Raw genomic sequence first — 23,567 nt, forward strand, 5'->3', positions numbered from 1 at the left:
GGTTCATAAGGCCTCTGATGGAAGAACTACTGAGCTGTATATTTAGATTTGGCCCATGGGCAATGAAACTTCCTTTTAGGGGCAGGCATGGATATCCTCAGCAAATGTAGGGTAGCCCTGGTACCCTTCAGGATATGGAGGGATTCATCAATCTTCTGATTGAAAAGTGCAATTCACTGAAGGGGGGGGTCCTCGATAGTATTCTGGATCTCCCTACGGAACCTTGATGCATGGAGCCATGACTCCTTGCGCATGATGATGTCAGTATCCATAGCTCTAGAGAAGGTATCAGCGGCATCGACTGCACATTGGAGGGCAATCCTCACTATCAGTTTGCCCTCGCCAATCAGAACTTGAAAAAAAAACCCTCTGTCCCATTGCGGAAGGCTGTCAGTAAATGACACAAACTTGGCATAGGTCAGGAAATCTTATTTAGCCAGTAGCGCCTGGTAATTGCCTATCCTGAGCTGGAGGCTGGATAAGACCTTTCTTCCCAGCATATCTAGGTGTATGTCCTCTTTGCCAGCAGGAGTAGACCAGAGATGTTGCTCTCTAGCCCTTTCAGAAGCAGCATGGACCACCGGTGAATTGGAATTGGGATAAGAAAATAAAAATTCCACATCCTTGGCTGGCACATAATAATGCTTCTCCGGCATTTTGCGGGTAGAGACAGGGGTGTGCCAAACTGTTCTACTTGGTTCCAGTATGGCTTCATTAATGGGGAGAGCTGTTCTGTTGGGTCCAAAAGCATGCAGGATGTCTAGAAGTTTGTGCTGGGAGTCTTGGATCATCTCAAGGGGATCTGAAGCTCCGCAGCAACTCTGTGGAGAAGGTTCCAGAACTGCCTGAAGTCACTGGCAGGAGAAGGGGATTTAGAAGTCACCACTTGATCCAGTTATGACAATAGCAGTCTTGCTGGTTCTGATGGAGCTGTCGGATCTGGAGCATAATATTCCTTTTCCTCTGTCAGCTCTGGGAGCAGATCTAAGCATCCCCGCAGAGGGGAGGCAAGAGGTGACTTCCTGGCAGATTGGATTGACACTGCAGGGATCCCAAGCCCCCCAGTATATTCAGTAGCAGAGGCTGACAGGTGGTTGTAGAGGCCCCCATATCAAGGGGTATCAGCGGCTCTAAGTTAGATGAGGTGGAGACTGGTCTCAAACCTGTGTGGGTCTTTTGGGCAGCGAAGGATCTGTAGGGCACTACAATTGGACTGGATGTGTATTCTGTATACGAGAGGGGTGATAAGCTCCTTCCAGCACTCAATTCTCTCAGAGGTGATATCTCCCTGGAAACAGAGGAGCCCAATCGAGGAGGGGATCCCACAGCCAGAAGAGCAAAAATGTCCTGTCGGGTGCTAATTGGTTCATATCTCCCTAGTGTGAGAGGAGTTCAGCTTGTCTGGGTCACTGGAGCTGGTGAGGAGGGTAGTATCTGAAGTCAGTGATGATCAGACTTTCTTGGTGCTGATGGTTCCCAGGGTTTGGGAGGAGCTAGGGATGACGGTACCAATGGAACATGGTCTGGTACCAACAGAGCCCAATGCTTATGGGCTTTCTTCTCATGCCTCTGGGGCTTAGAACATACCAAGTCCTCATGAGCCAAGCTGGAAGGCTTGCTTACAAGTGAGTCCAACTTCTTTGATGTGGACTTTGAGAAAGACTGAGTCTCATGCTCATGAGAGTCCTTCCCAGCTTCCCAACACCACACTGGCTCTGGGGATAAATTCTCCCACACCAAAATGAGACTTCAGAGCAGCAGATGTGACACATGTCTTACGAACTTCACAATAAGCAACCACCTGCCTCTATCAGGACACACTCCACATGAGCGCTCTCAACCTCCATTGCATTCCTCAATAATGTTCCCATAATAGATGTATGCAGGGCTGCCACGTGGGCGTCCTCTGATAAATTAGCCCAACATTATGCCATCTTGCAGGATTCTTCGATGGACACCATTCTTGGACATATGATCCTATCCTCGGCGATAACAGCCGCTCTGAAGCCCCAACCCTCCAGCTAGGGGCACTGCTTTATAATCACCTACAATGGAGCACCCATAGGGACATCACTCGAAGAAGAAGAGAGGGTTACTAACCTTGTGCAGTAACTGAGGTTCTTTGAGATGTGCTCAACTACCCCCCTCTGCTTCGGAGTGTAACATATGGGCTCTACAGCAGAGAAGGAACTGAAGGCGGTCAGACTGCACAGTGCTATTTATACTACCCACGCACAGCACAGAGACATAAGCTTCACCAAGGCAGTAAAGGCAACGTTGGTGTTCGTTGCTCAGTCAAAAGGAGTAGGGCATAAAATGCAATTCTTAATACCCAAGACTCTGAGCACAGACCCTGTCCTCAGTGAGAGCTTCCCCAAGACGGGAAGAGAACTAACTAAGTTCTAAAGGCTATAAATCTAAGAGTGAAATACTAAAATATTAATAACTATTTAAAATGTATATATTTAAAGACTGAAGCAATGATAGAAGAAGTTGTGGACAAAAGAGTCCAACTTAGGCCATGAGGCACCAAGAAGGAACTGGAGAGGCATCGGCCTGCACTACTTATACTTGTACTCTAATTTCAGAGCATGAGGAATAAAACTGCATATGCGCAGAGCAATGAACACTGCTTACTAAAAATCTCTGAACTAAGGTGCATGCTTCACATGTGTACCTATGTGTGGAATACACGTACGGACCATCACACAAAGAAAAACACTAAGTTTAAATTAGGTGCTTGTAAAGGATGGATATTGAACTTGAGTTCTAAATATGAAATAAGGCAAGCTTGTAGTCCTTCATCTGGAGTAATATCTTTTGCCGTTATTTGTAAGGATAATTCTTAAAAACCACCAACAAAAAAATTTGAAAGTGTTAGTGTTTATATGCAGTACTGTAAAAATTGATTTAATTATTCTGCCATCATACCAAAAAGGTTTTTTTTTTTAGTTTTAAACATCACAGAATAATGGAATAGTACTTTCCTTCTACTGTTCTTATGCAGCACCTTTCAATTCATGATATCTGAAAGTGTTTATAAATATAAAATAAGGAGATGAATACTGATAGCCCAACGATCACGTACACAAAATGAGCAGCCATTAACTCAATGATAGCTCAAACCTTGGTAGAATTTTCAAAAGCGTTCAGTGTTTGGCCAACACTGCTCCCACTGAAGTTGATAGGAGTTTTACCATTGACGTCAGTGGGAGAAAAGTCAATCCAACACTGAGCTCTTTTGAAAATCCCAGCCTTGAACTTGATTTGTTGGCAAGAACACTACAGTTCTCATTTCAAAAGCACCATGATATCCATAGCTACTTCCTAGACAAAAGCCAATAATTCAATGTCTCACCTAAAGAAATGTTACCAGTATTATTGTTCATAAGAAAACCCAAAAAGCAATGAAGTCATTAAGCCCGCTTTATATTCCCTGAGGAAGAATGTACATTACCTCTGACAATACAGTGTCTAAGTCGCTGCTGAAGAGCATGATATTTATCCCTTAATGGAACTCTTACATCTTCAGAATTAGGAAATGCTTTCACCAAAATTTCTGCCACCTGTATAAAATATATCAGTTTCAGGGTTAATTTTGATGGAAAAAAGTTATAGCAAAACTCCCAACAAAACTTGTATTATTCAGAGCTCTAAAAATAACATTTGCAAGAAAGCTAAAACCTTGTCATTCTCAATATCTTTTGTGGTTTTAGCTTCTTTTACCTTTCTGATTGGTGGTAATTCTCCAACAAGGCTCAGAATTATATCTTGAACAAGTTCTTCAACATTCATAAACCTAGCAAAAGGGAGCATTCGACAAGCCCATTCCACTGCATTGAGACAATGCTCAACTATAGAGGCATCATACTCAGCCTTCTTGCAATCCTAAAAAATAAATGGTCAGATATATATTAATTTATATACATGAAAAATTCCAGCTAGACTATATACTTATTGGCAATTTTCATGATTTAATCTGGTCCTCAGCTCCAGTGAGGGAGTGGGGTTGGGGCTTGCCCCGTTCCACGCAACTCCCAGAAAGCAGCCCGCATGACCCTCCCTCTGGCTCCTACGTAGTACACAGAGGCGTGGCCAGACACCTCTGCGCACTGCCCCGTCCACAGGCGCCACCCCCGAGCTCCCATTGGCTGTAGTTCCTGGCCAATGGGAGCTGCAGGGGAGGCACCTGAGGATGGGGCAGTGGGCAGAGCCCCCTGGCCATGCTTCTGAGCTGGAGGGGGGGACATGCTTCTGGGAGCTGCTTGCAGTAAGAGCCACCCAGAGCCCCCCACCCCACCCCAATCCCCTGCCACAGCCCTGATCCCCCTCCTGCCCTCCAAACCCCTTATCCCCAGCCCCACCCCAGAGCCCTCATCCCCCCGGCACCCCAACCTGGAGCCCCCTCCCACACCCTGAACTCCTCACTTCTGGCCCCACCCCAGAGCCCGCACCCCCAGCCGGAGCACTCACCCCCACCCCCAATTTCGTGAGCATTTATGGCCTGCCATGCAATTTCCATACCCCGATGTGGCCCTCAGGCCAAAAAGTTTGCCCACCCCATCCTAGTTTCTTTGAGTATTAAGACCTAACCTATATTAATTTCATGTACCAGATTAGCTTCATGGACTGCTAAAACAAGGAATTTTCGATATTTTTCAACCCATCTGTGGTATACATGTTTAATGAGTTCATTGAATATAGGTAATAAAAAAGCATGGAATGTATTATTGTAATTGCTACAAAAATGCAGAAAATGCTATATTTCTTGTGATGTATGTCTCTAATTCAAATTAAAAATAAACTAAGGTCCCAGGAAAAATAACATTACTAACATTTTTAAAGATGTACAGCATAATAGACATGGACAGCATTATTCATTGGTAACATATATTAATAGTATAATTACAGCAAGATGTCTCATGAGATTACAGTATCTTAGAGTAACATTTTGTACTACTGAGTGAAATGGAGTTCTTTCAAGAGGTCATAAAAAGTGTATAACAAATCTCCAGAGATCATTTTATGGGAGAAAGGTTACATACCTTAGAGTAACTGGAGTTTTTTCAGATGAGTGGTCCCTGTCTGTAGCCCACGGTGGATGCACATGCGCTTCATGCACCTGACACTGAAAGATTCTTAGTAGCAAGGTCTGTTGGTCTGTACCCATCTCCTCCTCATACTCCAAAGAAAGGGCATAAGGGACGTCATGAACCGATTGCTTTTCCAGTTACTTTTCTACCATGAACAGCCCTAGGATAAGACTCCACCGCATAGGGGAAGAAGGGAGGGTGGACAGAAGGTCATAGTTCGGGACCACACATCTCAAAGAACTCCAGTTACTGTAAGGTAAGTAACCTTTCTTTCTTTGAATGATGGTTCCTATGAGTATTCCACTGTGAGTGACTCCCAAGCAGGATTCATTGAAAAGGTTGACGCAAGAACCCTGGCTGTATCACTGACTGGAGGACTGCTCTGCCAAAGTATACATCAGCTGAAGAAGCTTGCATCAGAGCATAATGTCTCGTGAAAGACTGAACAGAGCCCCACTCTAAAGATTTCCAGGAGAGGAACATCTCATAGCGAGGCTACCAATGCAGACTGGGCTCTCGTCAATTGGCCCCCAACATCTTGTCTGGTAGGAGTCACCATTAATTCATAACACAGCAAGATGCAGCCCAAAATTTGGAAAGTCGCTCAGAAGAAATCACTTCCCCTCACATATGTTCCATAAAGGATACAAATAATTTAGATAATTTCATAAAGGGTTTAGTCCTTTGTAGGCTCGACAAACAACTAGAGTGTGCAGCTGCCTATCTCAGTGGTGGCATATGGCTTTGGGAAGAAGACAGGTAAGTGAATGGCCTTTTTTAGGTGGAATTCTGAGACTACTTTAGGGGTGAATTTTGAAAGTAATCTCAGGAAAACTTTGCTTTTGTGGAAGATAGTGTAAAATGAATTGGCCATGGAGGCCCCCAGCTATCTACTCCTCTAGCTGATGGGATGGTAACCAGAAAGGCAATCTTCATTAGAGGTGGACTAAGAAACAAAGTTAAGTGTCTCTGTATGCTGACAGGACTTGACTGAGGTCCCATGTTGGGGTAGACTTCATTATCAGAGGAAAGGTTCTACTGTTACTGTCATGCTACCCCAAATGACTCATAGCCATGAGTGCCAACCTCAGGACAGACTGTCAAAAAGCAGGGCAGATATCCCAAACTGGTTGTATGTTCTATATTAGATCTCATCAACCCAGTAACAAATGTGAACTCCTGAAGCACTATAACAATCCTACCGTGGAGTCACAGACAGCCCTCTTGGACATTCCAATCTATCTTGCCACCAAGGCAAACCGGACTAAGTGATAAACGCTTACTTGCACCAAAGATCACAAAATATTCAGGTTGCTCCCAGTCCCAAGAGACTTACACCAAGTCAATATGTAACCCAGATCTCACACCGAAGACAATGCTTATACCCAAATCCTACAGTAAACTAACTAAGGATTTATTAACTAGGGGAAAAGACAGATATTTACAGGTTAAAGAAGGCAACACATATACACAAATGAGTTACAGCCTACGGTTCCAAAAGGTGACAGAGCTGTAGGAAATCATCAGCATTGAATATCTTTTAGGGCTAACCCAGGTTGACCCTAGCGATCTCTGCTTCTGTTTTGTAGTTCCAGCCCTGTGAGAGTCCAAACAGCCAAAGAGCAAAGTTTCTCTTTGTCAGGTATTTTTATTCCCTCCACCCCAGAGTCCAAACTGATGGGATAAGCTCAGGAGTAGGTCTCTCCTTCCCGGAGGGAGTTAGAAATGCATTCAACAGGGCCTCTGTCCTTTGATGCTATACAATTCCTTATTTGCCTTCAGTGGGCTATCTTGTATTCAGGACAAGCACTTTATCTTAATTAATGCTTCTTTTCCTGTTTGGTGAGTTATGCAATTACAGAAGTATACAATGCAAACACTCAATATAACTTTATACATTAGGCTTTAGAGGTTATAAGACCAATACATGCAGCATCCTACAAGCATTTCATACAGACTAAACACATTCTTATCAACTTAACATCTAATATCTATTTTGATAATGCACACAGCTAAGCAAGACTGGTTTCCAGCTATGCATTTGTAAGTGTTTAGTCAGGCCTGAGGCCTTGGCATGAGCTGGCACCTGGTCTGCCGGCATCACAGACATCTTTTAGAAAATGTACTGTACACAGAATGGGTGAAGATCAAGTGGTTGGTTACAGGCACTGATAACTGCTAAATCCACCCATAGGGAACAAAAAGATAGTTGTGAAATCTTTAAGGAAAAAGTCCAAAATGACAGGGATGCCGATATCCTGATGACATCTGACGCCGTTGGAATCAGACAGAAAACCTTTTTCATTTTGCTGTGTGGCACTTCTTTATGGAATTCTTCCTATTGGGTTGAGTTTTTCATGTGTGGATGCCAGGTGGTGTTGGTGGCCTGTGATATACAGGAGGTCAGACTAGATCTGGTACTCCCTTCTGGCCTTCTACTCTGTGACTCAATTATTGTTAAGAATGGATTGTGCTGCTTCCCAGAATGTCCTTTCTAGGTTGGTCATCCACCGAAATAGCAGACTGCGATGTGGAGAGATGCCAGATTGGGATGTCTGATCTTGCCTCTGACCTGCGGTCAACAGGTCCAGGAAGAGCAGGATATGGATGCCCAGGCATGCTGATATCTATAAAACACTTGGAAACCTCAACTGTCTGCACCATCCAGGAGCAATCAGGATCACGAACACTCCCTCCCTCTTGCTTGATCTTCCTCAGAACCTGAGCTAAAAGCAGAATGAGTGGAAAGGCGTATGTCATTTGCATCAATCACAGAACTAGAAATGCGGCCCCTCTGGAGCCCTGACCTTGAGTCCCTCGGAACAGTCATTTGTTCATTTCTTGTTCTCTTGTGGGAAGAGTCTCTCCAGCCCTCTCAAGAATCTGACCGTTATGTAATGGGAGAACACCGTCTGTCCATGGATCAGCAAGTGAAAAGCAGAGATGGCCGCAAGATGCACTGTAATGGAAGAGAGTGTGCCCGGCACTGGTTCCTCAAATGGAGCAGGTAGTCCAGCTCCTGTAAGGAGAAACGCGAGGGAGAGATGCCCCATTTGGATGCCCAGAGGGAAAACCTTGTCCACTTGGCCAGGTAAGTCAGTCTAGTTGAGGGCTTCCTACTTTCCAGGAGAACCTTTGGACTCCTTCCAAACAGGTCCACTCCTCCAGGTTCAGCCACGCAGCATCCATGCCGAGAGGTGGAGGGACCCAAGATTAGGGTGTAAGAGCCGACCATGGTCCTGCAATAGCCGGTCTGGTTGGTTGGGCAGAGTCCAGAGAGGGGCCGTTGACAGGCTCACGAGCGTGCCAAATCAATGCTGGCGAGGCCACGCCAGAGTGATCATAACCTATGCCTGGTCCCTCTTGATCTTTGCCAGCGCCCTGCCAATGAGTGGAATCAGAGGGAATGCGTACATCAGGCTCCCTGACCATGACAGGAGGACGGGATCGGAGAGGGAGTCTTTGCTCAGATCCTGTTAGAGAACAAAACCGGTGGCATTTCCTGTTCTGTCTTGCAGCGAACAGGTCCACTTAGGGAGTTCCCCATCTTTGGAAGATCATGCAGGCTACCTCTACATGGAGCGACCACTTGTGGTGAGAGGAGAAGTCCCTGCTGAGCTGGTCTGCCAGCGTATTCCTGATGCCGGGAAGGTGACAATCTTCCAGGTAGATTTCGTAGCTGATGCAGAAGTCCCACAGATGGAGGACCTCCTTACAGAGAGCCGATGAGCATGCGCCCCCTTGCCTATTGATGTAGAACATCAAGGCTGTGTTGTCCGTCATGACTCGTACCACCTTGCCAGACTGGTGAAGCAAGACTCCACATGCCAGCCGGACTGCTCCAAGCTCTTTGATGTTTATGTCTAACCACTCCTCCTCCGGGGACCACATCCTCTGTGTCTGGAGGTTGCCGAGATGTGCCTCCCAGCTGAGGTCCAAAGTGTCCAACACCAACTAGATGGAGTGAGGAGGCTTGTCAAATGGAATTCCTTCCGGGACTGTCCTGCAGTAGGTCCATCATCTCAGCGAGGTACGTATCGCCTGAGGAATGGTAACGATCTTTTCCAGGGGGTCTCTGGACTGGGAATAAATTGTCGCCAGCCATTGTTGCAGGGGCTGCATCCGGAGCCTGGAATGGCAGACCACGTAAGTGCATACTGCCACGTGGCCCAGAAGACGTAGACAGACGGAACGCGGAGACATCTGCAATGAGGTTTGCCATCGTGTGGAACCTTTCCATCAGCAAGAACACTCTGTAGCAGGTAGAGTCAAGGACTGCTCCGATGAACTCTATCCCCTGCACTGGCACCAACATCAACTTTTTGTCATTCACCGGTAGGCCCAGAGAGCGGCACATGGCTTGAAGCACCGCAACATCCCTTCAGACTTGAGACCAGGAGCTGCCCCTGATGAGCCAGTCATCGAGGTACAGGTAGATCTGGATATGCCAGCGCCTGAGGTAAGCTGCTGCCACTGACATGCACTTGGTAAACACCCTCGGTGCTGTTGCCAGGCCGAACGGGAGGACCATAAACTGGCAGTGGTGGGGTCCCACCGTAAACCGAAGGAAGCGTCTATGCCCTTGAAATATCGCTATGTGGAAGTACACGTCCTTCGAGTTGAAGGCGGCATACCAGTCTCCTGAATCCAGGGAGGGGATAACAGAAGCCAGAGACCATGTGGAACTTTAGCTTCTGTAGGTACTTGTTGAGGTCTCGCAGGTCCAGGATGGGCCGTAGACTGCCCTTGGCTTTTGTGTTTAAAAAATACCGGGAATAGAACCCCTTGTTCCTGTACTCCAGAGGAACTTCTTCCACCTCACCCAGCTGTAGTAACCCCTTTACCTCCTGCGCAAGGAGAATCTCGTGAGAGGAGTCCCTGAAGAGGGACGGGAAGGCAGGTGGGAAGTTTTTAAGGTTTTAGAGGTTTTTAAGGTCAGGCTTGACAAAGCCCTGGCTGGGATGATTTAGGGGGGGATTGGTCCTGCTTCGAGCAGGGGTTTGGACTAGATGACCTCCTGAAGTCCCTTCCAACCCTGATATTCTAGGATTCTATGAAGGGGGGTAGAAAGGAACTGGAGGGTATAACCCCTTTCCACTGTGTTGAGGACTCAGCAGTCCGAAGTTATAGCAGTTCACGTTGGAAGGAAAGGCAGTCAGAGAATACTGGGAAAGATGGATCTGGGGAATAGTCTGATAGGTCACTCTCGGGCACACCCTCAAAATGACTGTTTGGCCCCCTGCTTATTACGGGTCGAGCCCAACTGGGCAGAGGGTGGAGGCGGGTGGCGCTTGTAACCCTTGGCTCGTGTATGGGGCTGGTCCTGCCGAGGCTGGCTCCCCTGGCCTTGAGGCTGCTGCGGTTTGAACCACTTATGCACCAGGGCTGGGACGTAGAGACCCAAGGTTTTCAGGGTAGAGCGGGAGTCCTTGAGGCCACGCAACTTGCTGACTGCTCCACAAATAAGGCCCTGCCGTCGAAGGGCAGGACCTGCAATGACGGTTGGCCTCAGTGGACAACCCAGAGAGGAGCAGCCCAGAGACTCGCCACATGTGTACGGGGAGACTTTGGCAAACCAGTAAAGTGCCTGAAACCACTATGGCTTATTGCTAAAAGCAGCCAAGTCAGCAGGCTGTAAATTAGCCATTCAGCACTCTCAGTTTGACCAAGGCAGGAGTTTTGGGTGCCACAGAAAGGGCAGCTTGAGCCCGCGTCCTTCCTCATAAGAATTGTGTTGAAGTGGCTGATACATGCATTTTCGAAGAGCAGGATGTGCCCCAGGAATGTCTATTGGGGCCTCAAGCCTGCAAACTCTGAAAAAACCCACACCTGGTTAATCGATAATCAGAAGGAAACTCTTGCTTGACTATTGAAACTGCTTACTTAACAAGTTTTCTTTAAGGGACATGTCATTCTATTACTAATGTATAAATAAGGGGGAAAAGTTTGAGGTAGTTGGACTCTTTTTGGATTCTCCCTCTGGATAGATCTTGCAGTCCCCACCGGCAGACGTAAGATTTGGCCACCGGAAGCCTGCCGCTGTGCCACTCGAGAGCCACACTCAGCTTTGGTAATTATCAAGGGTTGGGGGTGTTTTACTAACCTTTTGCGGACGTGTGTTAGTGCTTGAGACTAAGTAAAGTTTAGCTTAGAGTGAAAGCACTCTTGCGTTGTCCTGTTTGTGCCAGCCATCTATTGGTCGGACGGCCATGTCTCCCCAATTTATTTCCTGACACCACCTCGCACAGAGTAAAAGTTAGCAAGAGCTTTGGGTTGAAAGAAACCCGGGTAACACATGGAAATAGCGGAAGCCATGGTGCGAGCAGCAGCATCTGACATTACCTGGAGGGCCATCCTGGCTGCAGTCGTACCCTTATCAAGGATCGCTCGTAACAACTTCTTGGAAGCCTTGGGGAGCAACCCTTCAAACTTGGCCATGGCTTGCCACATACGAAAGTCATATTGGCCAAGGAGGGCTTGGTGGTTGGCCACTCTCAGCTGAAGGCTGGAAAACTAATAAACCTTACATCCAAAGAGATCCAGCCTCCTCAAATCCTTATTTTTGGGGGTGACCCCAGGTTGACCTTGCCTCTCCTTGTGGTTAACCACCTCAACCACAAGGGAATTGGGGGCTGAGTGAGTATAAGTACTCATGCCCTTTGGTTGGCACAAAGTACTCATGTTTGGCCCTTTTAGAGATGGGGCCAGGGAAGAGGGGGTCTGCCACAGGGCCTTAGTGATCTTGGAAACCCCTTCATGAAGGGGTAGAGCCACCCGGGCAGGAGTCGAGGAACAGAGGACGTCAAACAGAGTCAAAGGCTCCTCCGATTGCTCTGCCTGAAGCCCCAGGTTAGAAGCAACCCTCTTCAAAAGTTCCTGGTGCGCTTTGGCATCATCCTAAGGAATTGGGTGAGTGGGCCCCCACAATAGCCTCATCTGGTGACCATGAGGACGATGCCGGTGCCGTGGGAACCTCCATGTCCACTGGTGGTCTAGCAGCTTCCTCCCCTGGGTCCTCCTGGACCCGCGGGGTCTTACCCTCCAAAGCCTCGAGTACGGGAGAGGGATGGGATATCAAGGCCACTGGCCTCTCCAAGGCTCCCAGCACTGATCAGGCAGCCTGAGAAGGGTAGGTGAATCCCCAAGGGTTCCCCAGATACCATGGCGCCAGCCACTGCGCTTGGGGCCATGGGACAGGTTTCGGTGCCGATAATGTAGTCAGCAGCGCTGATACCGGGGCCTGTCCTGCAGTCAGGGAACCTCACTCCAAGCGGGAGCTACCAGCGGAGCAGTCAGTCGATCCCGGGCAACCAGGATCAGGCTGAACAGTGGCTCTTGTCCAACTGGTGCTGGTCACTGCATCCTGAGGCCGACCTGTCTGAGCGAGACTGTCTTGGTTGGGCTCTTGGAGACTGACAGTGTTCAGTGGCTACCAGCGATCCGCATCGGATACCCAGCAATCCGCGTCAGATACCCAGCAATCCACACCTCACACTACTCAACCAATTCCGGGACATCGAACGGGACTGGTAGCTACTACAGGCTGGTTGCCAGGAGGATTGTCCTGAGCAGGACGACCTCTTTCTTGGAGACAGGCGATGATGACCCAATGATCAGCAGTCTCTGGTGCCCCATCAGTCCCAGGACCGATCCCGGGCTCTTGAAGACTGTCGGAGCCAGTCCCAGAGTTCATGCAGGGTGGTGCATGCCTTAGAGGGTCTGCGCCAATCTACTATCAAGGTACGCCTCGAGTCCCACAATCGGTGCCCCCGGTGCAGAGACTCAAGAGGGCTCCGCCGAGCCTGCCTCTCGAGTCCTGAAGCGTGATGGCTTTGGGCGGGCGAACAGTGGCGGGAAGTCCCTCTCGATGGGAACTGGTACCACTGAGGTGGGGACACACGCATAGGTCCCAACATGGGTTTTCCCAGAGACCGGGGTACCACGAGAGCCAGCGTGGGCAGCACCGGGAGCATCAAGATTGCTTGAGCTGCTCGAAAAGCTTCGGGCGTCAATGGCACCTGAAGCTGGCTAGGGCCTGCACCACTATCTGAGGTCGCAGGCAAAGCCTGGGATCGGCTGCACCACTCAACTTGAGCTGGGCCCCGACTTCCCGAAGAGGGTGTTGAGCTGCCTGGCACGAGTCGTGGCTCATCCCCAGCCCTCTCCATTCCCTTATAGGAAGCAGATCTTCCTCTCCTGGTCTTTTTCAACTTCTTCCCCGGAACCGTGGAGAGGGACTGGTGCTGGCTTGCGCAGAGGGCGCAGTGCTCGGTGCCAAGTCGGACCGCTGCTATGGTACTGGAGTGAGTGCCAACTCCATTAGGAGCACTTTCAGATGGATATTGCACTCCTTCTTCATCCTAGGTTTAAAGAACTTGCAGATATGGCACTTACGTGCCCTTCGCCTAAGCAGCTTAAGCATCTGGTATGTGGATCGCTGACAGGCATAAGCCGTTTGCAGCCATCGCAGAGGTTAGAGCCTGGGGACGGGGGCATGCCCCATCCCCCAAATGAGTCCTGTTTGGGATTAAGTAAAAGTTGAGAACTACTAAGGGTAATTAAGAAACTACTAACTATATACAACTATATTGCAGGTTTTCAAAGTTCACAAGAACAGAAAACAAAACAACGTTAGCCGAAGCAGCAGACGTTCCACCACGGTCACTGGTGGCAAGAAGGAACTGAGGGTGCGGGGAGTCGGCGGTGCCCCTTATACCATGCCATATGGGCACTAACTCCAGGAGGCACCAGAGCCAGTCCCCTATGGATACTGCTCAGGGAAAAACTTCTGGCATCAATTCATGTGCCGAGGACACGCACCTAATATGGAATGGACATGAGCAAGCACTCGAAGAAGACACTTCTGTGTGCAGGATGCACAGCTACCTGCAAATAAGTGTCCTTCAAATGGAGAGATGTGTACCAATTGCCTTTGTTCAAAAATGAGGGAATTATGGAAGTCGGGGCAATCATCCTGAACATTAAGTTTAGGATGAAGATGTTCATCCATCTGAGATCCAGAGTGGGTCTTCATCCTTCTTTTTGGGGAGAGTGAGGAACCTTTTCAAGTAAAGTCATTTTCCCTTCTGTTGAGGAGGTATGGGTTCTATTGCCCGCAGATGCAACAATGAATCTACCTTCTGATAGAGCATTCTTTTGTGAGAGGGGTCCCTGAAGAGGGACAGCGGGGGGGTGGGGAGAGGCGGCTCTTGAAGGGGCAGGGAAAATAACCTGGTGTAACCACTAGTGCTAATTTCCAGAACCCATTTGTCTGTTAAGATGTCAGGCTTGTGAAAAGTAGGCTAGGCGGCCACCAAATTGGGTACCAGATGGATATGGTAGAGGGACTGATTCGCAGTTCTCTAAGGTCCTATCAAACATGTTTTCTTGTGGGATGCTGGGGTTGGAAGGATGACGGGGCAGGGGTTGTGGGGGAAGTTATGCTTGCTACGCTGCACCCTCTGCTGCTTGCTGGGTGGCTCATAACCCCTCTAATGATAAAAGGATTGAGGAGCTGATCATTGCTTGTGGGGGCTGAGATCTGTGGTGTTTCATCATTGGCACTGGAGTGCAGATGCCCAGTGAGCAGAGGGCTGCCCTTTAGTCCTTTAAGGAATGTAATGACTCCTGTCTTTTCATTAAAAGAATTGTTTCCTTCAAAGTGCAAATCGTTCGCCATGGATTACACTTCTCTGGGAAATCCAGAGGACTGGAGCCAGAACGCCAAACATACAATCATAGAAGTAATCACCAAGTGGGAGGCTGGATCCACAGCATTGACTAAGGCCTGGAGGGACAATCTGGCTAGCAATTTACCCTCCTCAATGAGTGCTTTGAATTGGAGCCTATCCTCTTGTGGGAGTTTGAGAGTGAATTCCACTAACTTAGTAGAATTAATAAAATCATATTTTGACATTAATACTTGGTAGTTTGTAATGCAGAATGGTTAGCTGTCACATTTTTTCTCTCCTGAAGAGATCTAAACATTTAGTTTTCTTATTGGAGGTGGCAGATCTAGGCTGTTGTCTCCTTCTTTCAGTGACAGTTTGAACTACTAATGAATTAAGAGCAGGATGCGTAAATAAAACATTCTGCTCCTTTAGTTGGCATGAAGTATTTCTTCTCCATTCTTTTCGGAATGGGGGCATAAGTGACTGGAGTCTGCCAGACGGTCTCGGCCAGTTCTAAGATAGCTTCATTAATGGGAAGTTCCACCTTACTGGGACCAATGCTCTGGAGAATGTCCATAGGTTTATGAGGTGTCCTTTACCTCCTTCAGGGAGCGTGTCAGCAATCCTCCAGTGCAGGTCTTGAAACTGCCCATAGTCATCAGGAAGTAAAGGTGAGGCTGGTGTGACCACTTCATCTGGGGATAATGATGGACCATTGGAGCTGGTGGTTCTGCCTGATCCAGTTCTTCCGATTCCTCCATTAGTTCTTAAGGAAGTTCAAAATCCTCTTTGCAAGGGTAGGCTTGTCTGGATTGACTGTGTAGATTCAGGATATTGTCTGTATGGGTCACCTGGACCCCCCAGTAAGGCCCTAATGGAAATTAAGGCAGTCCTCATGGAGTAGTAAGGTATTCTTGATCCAAAGATGCATAATCTCTTTTAGGGGATTTGGACAATGCCCAAGAGACTCTGGATGTTCTGTCTGGGCTGACCCCTTGTCTTGATGCGTGTGGTGACACTTTCCCACTAACATCTGACTCAGAGGAGGTGGCGGCTTCAAATTCCATGAAAAATGCTGTCAATATGTGGGGGCCTTGTTATTCCCTGGCTGGTATAGGATACAGGTGAGCAACTCCCCTTTCTTATGAACTCTGGACCAATGGTGGGGGTAGGAGAAGACCCCCACACACCCAGCTCCTAACTACTAAAAACTACACAAGTATAAAAATGGCCTAAAACTATTCTATAAAAACTATTTACATAAAATTACAGTTAGATCTAGAAGAATCTAGATAATGCTGCGGATACTGAAGAGGCTCCATCTCAGACCATGGTTAGTGGAGAGGCAGTTGGTCTGCACCACCCCCTGTGCTCCCGGTTCAGATCGTGATGAGGAAAAGGGTTGCAGGCGTAGACCAATGGACACTGCTTCTGGTCTCAGGCACATGGAGAACATGTGCACCCAAGGTGGAATACACATAGGGACCATTTCTCAAAGAACTGTATCCTCTTGGAGTAAACCTTTACTGTAGTGCCACTATTACCTTTTGATTACCCACACTTTCTCTTGCAGTTTGGTAGCATCTGCAACTGTCAGACAACCTTTCACGAACATGAAGCATCCAACACAATGCACATAATTCTCTGAAGCAACCTACAACACAATATAACTTGTTACTTAAAGGTGAAATAAAGGAACAACTTGTTAATTAAAATGTTCAACTACAGGTAGCAATAACTTAGAGGAAAGGTTTTAATTCTTGATTTTTCAAGAATGACCAGTAGTCAGATTTCTGTAGGCACCCTTTGTAGCAATGAGTTTTAATATCTCAGTTAGATCTATAAAAACATATGTTCAACATCTTGGAATAGAACTTTCGGCCAGATTTTCTTCTAAACTAAAACAGATTCGGGACAAGTGAGCTTGAGGAGGACCACCAGGGTGCAATTACATGTACATTTCCCTGATCCTCAAGCTATTACAATCACAGCCCTGACCCTGATTCAGGTTAAGGCAGCCTAGTGGATGCTCTAATTTAAAACTGCCGGTTATAGTCAGTCACTAACGGAACACATTAGTTGTATATTGTCACTCTGCTCCCCTTCCCAGCCCTCTCCACTCCCTCTTAATGCCCCACTTTTTCCTCAGTAAGTCCTCTATGTTGGGAAGTTGACACAGGAGATTTACTTCTAGCATGAATGTGCCCCATGTGCTTAAGCTCAGATTTTTTTTGGCTAGCAGCATCTGCTGGGTACGTGCCTATGCCCTAAGTGTCCTCACACACCCACAAATGAGGGCATAAAGGGAAGAACAGGCCCAAGTGTCCCTCGGTTCCTTTACCAATACAAAATGCAGGAGTTATAGGACTCTGCAGTAGCAGGGAAGGAGGATGGGTTGCAGAATACATACAAACAATGCATTTCAAAGAACCACAGTTATTGCAGAGTAAATTAGTTTGAGTGATTGTCCATATGTAGTCCACTTCTGGTGACCTGGAGCATAAGGGGTGGGTGGTTGGTGTTTATTTCAACAGTGACTTTAGGACAGGTCTGCCAAATCAGACCTTGATGCCTCTACAAGGGAGTAATGTTGTGTAAACTTATGTGCTGAACCCCACATAGTTGCCCTACAGATCTCAGAAACTGACATGTTTCTTAAAGTAACCACAGTAGCTGGCTGGGTACTGATGGTGCTGGCTCTAATCTTTACCAGTGGATCTACATTGCTAATTCGTAGCATATTCTGATGCAATTGCAAATCAAGTTATCTAACTTCTCGGTTGATATTGCCTGACTCATCATCATATCTGCAAAAGTTCCAAATAATCTTGGGAAATTCCTGAACGTTTTAGTCCTCTATAGATAGAATGATACCCTAAGCATATCCAAGGTGTGCAGCCTGGCTTTCCCTTAGTTGGAGTTGGGTTTAGGAAAAAGGAAGATTACTTGATTTAGATGGAAGTCCAAGATTATTTTTGGCAAGAATTTAGGGCGAGGCCTAAGGAGCACCTTGTCCTTATGAAATATAGCATGCAGTGGATCAGCCTGAAGGGCCTGTATTTCTCCTCTCTCTTGGGCAGATGGGGTATAGTCTATCACGTTTTGACAATTCTAAACTATCAGTCCTCTCAGTATTGGAAGAAATCTCAGGTATGTCCTGTGAGATGGATGGATTGTTATGTGAAAATAAAAAACTTGGAGTTTGAGAGCCGTAAACTAGTCATGGGAAGCCAAGGAGAGGACTAGAGAGGCCAGTGCTTTATCATCCTGAACTTGAAGTGGTAGATGAAGGCATTTAGCAGCCTCAAGTCTAAAACCAGTGCCAGCCTCGCCCCACCATGTTCTTTAGATTTAGACAGTTACAGCAGTTCTTTGGATCTAAGAAAATTATGAGTACTAGAATCATTATCTGAAACATAAAGGATCACGAGATCGGGACCTTGGAGAGCAGCTAGGTGATGCTCCAAGGCGGAAGAAGAGCATGAGTATTCCTCTTCTAGACGTGGAGCTATGTTAACTGGAGTTTCAGGAAGAGTCACAGTCTCTGCCCTGACCAGCACCAATGAAATGCTGAGTACTATAACATTATCTGCAATCAGTATGATGGAGGATAATTTCACCACAGCGATGATTTGGGCTGAGTTGAAATCATAAGATTGCTCAGAACCATAGAAGTTTTCAGTACCAGAAATGATGGTACTGTGGGAGGACTAATTGAGGCTATCAGTACTGGTAATTAGAACTTCAGTACCAAGGGAATGGTATTGTGCAAGCACAATGACTGGTGCTTCTGAGGGTGTCAGTGGGACCCATTCTGGGTCTTGAACTACCTTTTAAAGAGGCAGGATGAGATTTCTGCCTTTTCACACTAGGACCACTTTCTTCTTGCTAACTCTCTTGGTTTTACTAGTCTCAGTCTCTTAGGATTATGTCTACACAGCAGATGGGAGATGTGATTCCCAGCTCAGGTAGATGTACATGTGCTAGCTCTTCTCAAGCCAGTGCTCTAAAATAGCAGTGTAGTTGCAGCGGCATAGGTAGCAGCATGGGTTAGTCACCTGAGTACAACCCTGTCTGAGGTCCTAGGTGTGTACTCAGATGGCTACCCTGAGCCGCTGCAGCCACACTGCTATTTTTAGCATGCTAGTTCAAGCAGAGCTTGCGCGTGTACATTTACCAGAGCTGGGAATCACACCTCCCAGCTGTTGTGTAGACATACACTTACACGCATAAGTTGAGGGCTGTGCCTGAGTTTGCATTCAATAAATGGATAATCTGCAAATGGCACATTTATCAGGAATGTGCACCTTACTGATGTGCCATTAAACAGCTTCACCGCATCACAAGAAGGGCAGGTCTTGAAACTAGGAGACTTCAGTTCAGTCATAAGGGCTAGTTACCAAATTACCCCAAAAAATTGCCTTTTTTTTTTAAAGGGGAAAAAACCCCTAACAACTAACCAACACTAAACTAACACTAACTACCAACTAATATTTATATACAAGGGAGAAATTAGCTGCTCGGTGTCTAAGCCGCTAGGGCTCCAGCTCACTGCCCTTGGCAGTAAGAAGGAACTGAGGGATGGTTGGGCCTGCTCCGTTTTTTATGCCCTCAGGTTGGGAGCAAGTGGACACTCTGTGCACAGTGTGGCCCCAACAGACACAGCAGGCCAAAAGAATCTGAACTTGAGTGCATGTGCACCAGAAGTGCAATACGTATGGACAAGCACTTGTAAAATTAGGATTGAGAATCTAGCCTTTCAATTTTGCCAAAAGAATATGTCAACAATTATTCACAAGTTAATATAGATTCTTCTTTATAGGGTCAGATTCTCATTTCACTTGTCTCATAGCAAAACATAGATCAAGGAAAACAAAGATCTTGGCATCTTTGTATTCACATAGTAAAATTTCCTAATCAGTTGGAATCTTTGAGGAGAGAGATTGTAAGTGTTAAAGAATTGGGAGAGCTCTAACATAGATCAGCTTGCTTCGAAAGAATTAATGTCATCACCACCAATTCTGATTATTTTCACATTAATTTGCCCCAATTTATTGTCTATGGATTTCTTTATATTATACTACATTTGGTTTTCAGTAGCACAGATCACCCTTGACCAAGTTTTCTCACATTTTTATACACTTAAAGAAGTCTCTAACATAAGATCTGTTCTAGTAATTTGACATTATGAAATTTTTTAATCTTCAAGTTAGTACATTCTCTGAATAATATGAGAAAAAGGCCATCTCTCCCGCCCCCCCAAAATAATCACAACTAAACACAGAAATTGGAATAAGAGCTGCAAAGCAGTATAGCCCAGTATACACGTCAGTCTCTACAATTTTAGTTAAAAAAATTAAAATAAATGGACAGACATTACTAATTAATTTGTAGTCTTTAAAAAACAAGCATGATTAACTCATTTTCTAAAAAATTGTAAATATATAATTACAACCTATATTTTAATATACTAATATTTTAAAATTATACAGAAATATAAATATCCTTCTGAATTATCAAAAACTGCACAAATTTTGAAAGATTCATAACAGACAGCACTGCAGAAGACACTGTATCTTGACATACTTTCAACCAAATGCAAAAATAAATAAATAAAGCCTACCTAGAGAGCGCCCTTGCACATGCAACTTCTCATCCCTTGCTCTATTTTCCAACCATAAGTTACTTATTCAATTTTATTATACACATACCTATTGTTTTACAAGAAATATCATCAAAGCAATGGTCTCCAGAAGATGCGGATCTAAAGAATATTGTACTAAATTTGGAATAATGAAGCAAAGTTTTAGGAAATGAACTTAATGAAGGAAGAGTGCCTTTCATTCGAATCTATAGGCAGGAAAGAAAACAAAAATGTTATAAACTGAGAGCAATTTTATTTGTGACAATTTAGAAATTAGCAAATTACCTTTGTAAGTGCTTACTAGTTAAAAAATTTATTATTCAGTTCATCTGTAGGTGAAAATCCTAATGAAATCAACTGAAGTTTTTCATATCAGAATTGAATGGCCCCTTTAACTTACTGACAGAATATTGCCATAATCAACTATATTTCCAAAGGCCTGCTTTCTATTTCCTGTAATGCAATGGACCTGAAACCCAGATTAATTTTTTTAAAAGGAATTTTAAAGGAATTTTTTTAAGGAATTTTTAATTTATTTATTTTTTTAAATTTTCATCTAATACATGTACAAGCTATGACAACTACAATGCTCTATTTAATATGATAGAGTGAATTACCAGGGTGATCGAACTTTAGTATAACTACTGTATAAAACAGCTAAGAAAAACCTGAGTTTCTCTGTTTCAAAATCTTTATCATTATATTATAAGGCTTAATTTTAAGTCAATGAAATCTAAATAGTTGAGATTAAAAGTCTTATTACATGTGTACTTTGTGCTCTAGATGGCTGAAAATTTGCAGCCAGTTGCCAATCAATTATTGTGGGGAACTTCTACGGCCTGTTATTATGGAAATCAGATTAGATTATCATAAAGGTCCTTTCTGGCCTTGGAAACTATATGAATCCATAAGGTGTTAAGAATTATTTCTAAAGGCCCGAGTGGTCTGGAACCGAATGGTCACTTCTTTCCCACCTCCAGTAATAGCACTAGTTATTTGTGAGGCCAAAACCTTGGACCCCCCCACTTGTTTAGGCTCCAGTTTCCTCTGGAGTAAACTATGAGAAGAATATAGACAGCAGCTATCTGAGACTGAGACTTTTATCAGACTAGGAAGGAATTAAAGTGGATATGGGTATTTCCCTCAAAAGAGTCACCCTCTAATATTTACTACAGATAATGGAGTTAAAATTAAACAAGTTTATTATTTACCTTTTGCATTACTTTTCTTGCCCATTTCAGTTGTACAATATACCACTGTGCCACAGGGCAGGAACAACGAGCAGCCCGGAAGAGCAGCATAATTCGCTGAAGGACCCCAGACACCTTCTGACGATAATCTCTCTCAATTTTTAAAGGAGAGTCATTGTAGTCTTTCTGAGAAATACAAAGTTTAAGTACAAGACAATAAGCCCAATAGTTTGGGAGGACATAAAGAATGAAGGAATTGAGCTACACATGAAATATCTACTCTTCAGAACATTTCTCTTCGTCTTAAGAGCAGAGATTCCACTAAGTAGAAGGAAAAACTGAAAGGAGCTTTTCAAAGAGGCTTCTTGCTATTAGGGTGCCACACAAGTAATTGGCTGAAGATTTTTTGAAAGAAAAACTGAATTAGAAGGTTCAAACTAACATTCATGCAACTTCTACTAAATACGCTTACTTCACTGAGAGAAGCTGGTTGAGGACAGTATAATGGAGGTGCAGGAAGATATAGCCCATCAGGCACTAAACCACAAAATTTTCTGCTGAGGTCCTTGGCAGAGTCTATCAAAAGTTGAAATGTGTCTGAGAGAATGTCTGCATCTGCCATAACAGCTGCTTTCAGTATTTCTTGCACTGAACCAAACAGAACATTTGCATCTTCCTCTTCAATGGGATCTAAAAAATACCAAGAATTTAAACCGATATGGTAAATGCATCAATTGATGCAATGCTTTCTTCTGAAATTAATAAGTAGCATTACTGTATTTTACATTCATTTTTCCAGAATTTATGAATAACTCTATTTACTTTCTTTAATATAAGATTTGAAAAAGTGAATAAATGTAGAGTTAAAAAAATTGCTTCTAATGCTTAATAATTAACTCTGGTTGTTTTTTGCTATTCAACGTCTCCCACAAATCTGGATGTCTGGACTGCTCTGCTTTCTCTGCAGCTCATGGAGGAGGATCAGTGTTTTAGTGCTGAGATGCTGGCAGAGCAGGTGCCAGGTCTTACCAAGGCTGGAGGCATCAGCTGAGCACTGACAAATTCATAGCTGGAAACCAGACTAGCTCATCTGTATGCTAGTAGTGTTTAAGATAGATGTTAGACTTGTAAGGATGTGTTTAGACTCTATAAGATGCTTGGTTTCAGAGTAGCAGCCGTGTTAGTCTGTATCCGCAAAAAGAAAAGGAGTACTTGTGGCACCTTAGAGACTAACAAATTTATTAGAGCATAAGCTTGCATCAGCTACAGCTCACTTCATTGGATGCTTGTAACTTGCTGCATGCATTAATCTTAACTTGCAATGTCCGTATCCCATGTTGTAAGGTAACATGTAAATTTCGCTTTACAATTATGAAAATGCCTGCTCTGAACTTCTGAATTGTCAGGAAGAGTGGTACCCCCTGCCCACCAAGGAGGACTATCAAAACTAAGTGAGCCATTGTGAAGCAACAAGATTTAAAAAATGGGTTAATAGCCCTTTCACACCCATAAAGGTGCAAGGAAGCTTGTCCTATATCAACTTGAATTCTGAAAGAGGAAAATATAGATAGGTGACATGAAAACTTTTAATCTCTTTGCTCTTTGGACTCTCACAGGGCTGGAGCTAGGAACCAAAACCAGAGATCCCCAGGGTCAACCTGGGTTAGCCTTAAAAGACATTCAGTGCTGACAATTTACTACAGCTCTGTCACCTTTTTGAACCATAGACTATAACTCGTGTGTGTATATGTTGCCTGATTTAACCTTTATTTAAACTCTCTCATTTCTTTTTCCTAACTAATTAATACTTAGTTTACTACAGGACTGGCTACAAGTGTTGTCTTTGTTGTGAGATCTGGGGTACAAATTGACATGGGGTAAGTGACTGGTCTCTTGGGACTGGAAGCAATCTGAATATTGTGTGATTTTTGCTGTAAATGACCATTTATCATTAAGCTTGCCTGGGGTG

At 45.1% G+C, this 23,567-nt stretch overlaps 1 protein-coding gene across 15 annotated transcripts in view; it reads right to left on the minus strand.

The window, feature by feature from the left end:
- The window catches only part of CPLANE1 (ciliogenesis and planar polarity effector 1), a 182,774-nt gene that overhangs the window by 98,331 nt on the left and 60,876 nt on the right, over nt 1-23,567 (minus strand). For all 15 annotated transcript variants that reach the window (XR_006290914.1, XM_043546680.1, XM_043546685.1 and 12 more), the window contains 6 exons: nt 22,071-22,288; nt 21,620-21,784; nt 20,476-20,614; nt 16,309-16,418; nt 3,727-3,888; nt 3,458-3,566 (listed from right to left, as the gene is read on the minus strand). Coding sequence is in view for 14 of the 15 variants with exons in the window: in XM_043546680.1 (XP_043402615.1) it covers nt 3,458-3,566; nt 3,727-3,888; nt 16,309-16,418; nt 20,476-20,614; nt 21,620-21,784; nt 22,071-22,288 (903 nt within the window). In the remaining variant the exon portion in view is untranslated. The remainder of the gene's footprint in view (nt 1-3,457; nt 3,567-3,726; nt 3,889-16,308; nt 16,419-20,475; nt 20,615-21,619; nt 21,785-22,070; nt 22,289-23,567) is intronic.

This window comes from Chelonia mydas, chromosome 5 (genome assembly GCF_015237465.2).
Source record: "Chelonia mydas isolate rCheMyd1 chromosome 5, rCheMyd1.pri.v2, whole genome shotgun sequence".
Classification (NCBI taxonomy): domain Eukaryota; kingdom Metazoa; phylum Chordata; order Testudines; family Cheloniidae; genus Chelonia; species Chelonia mydas.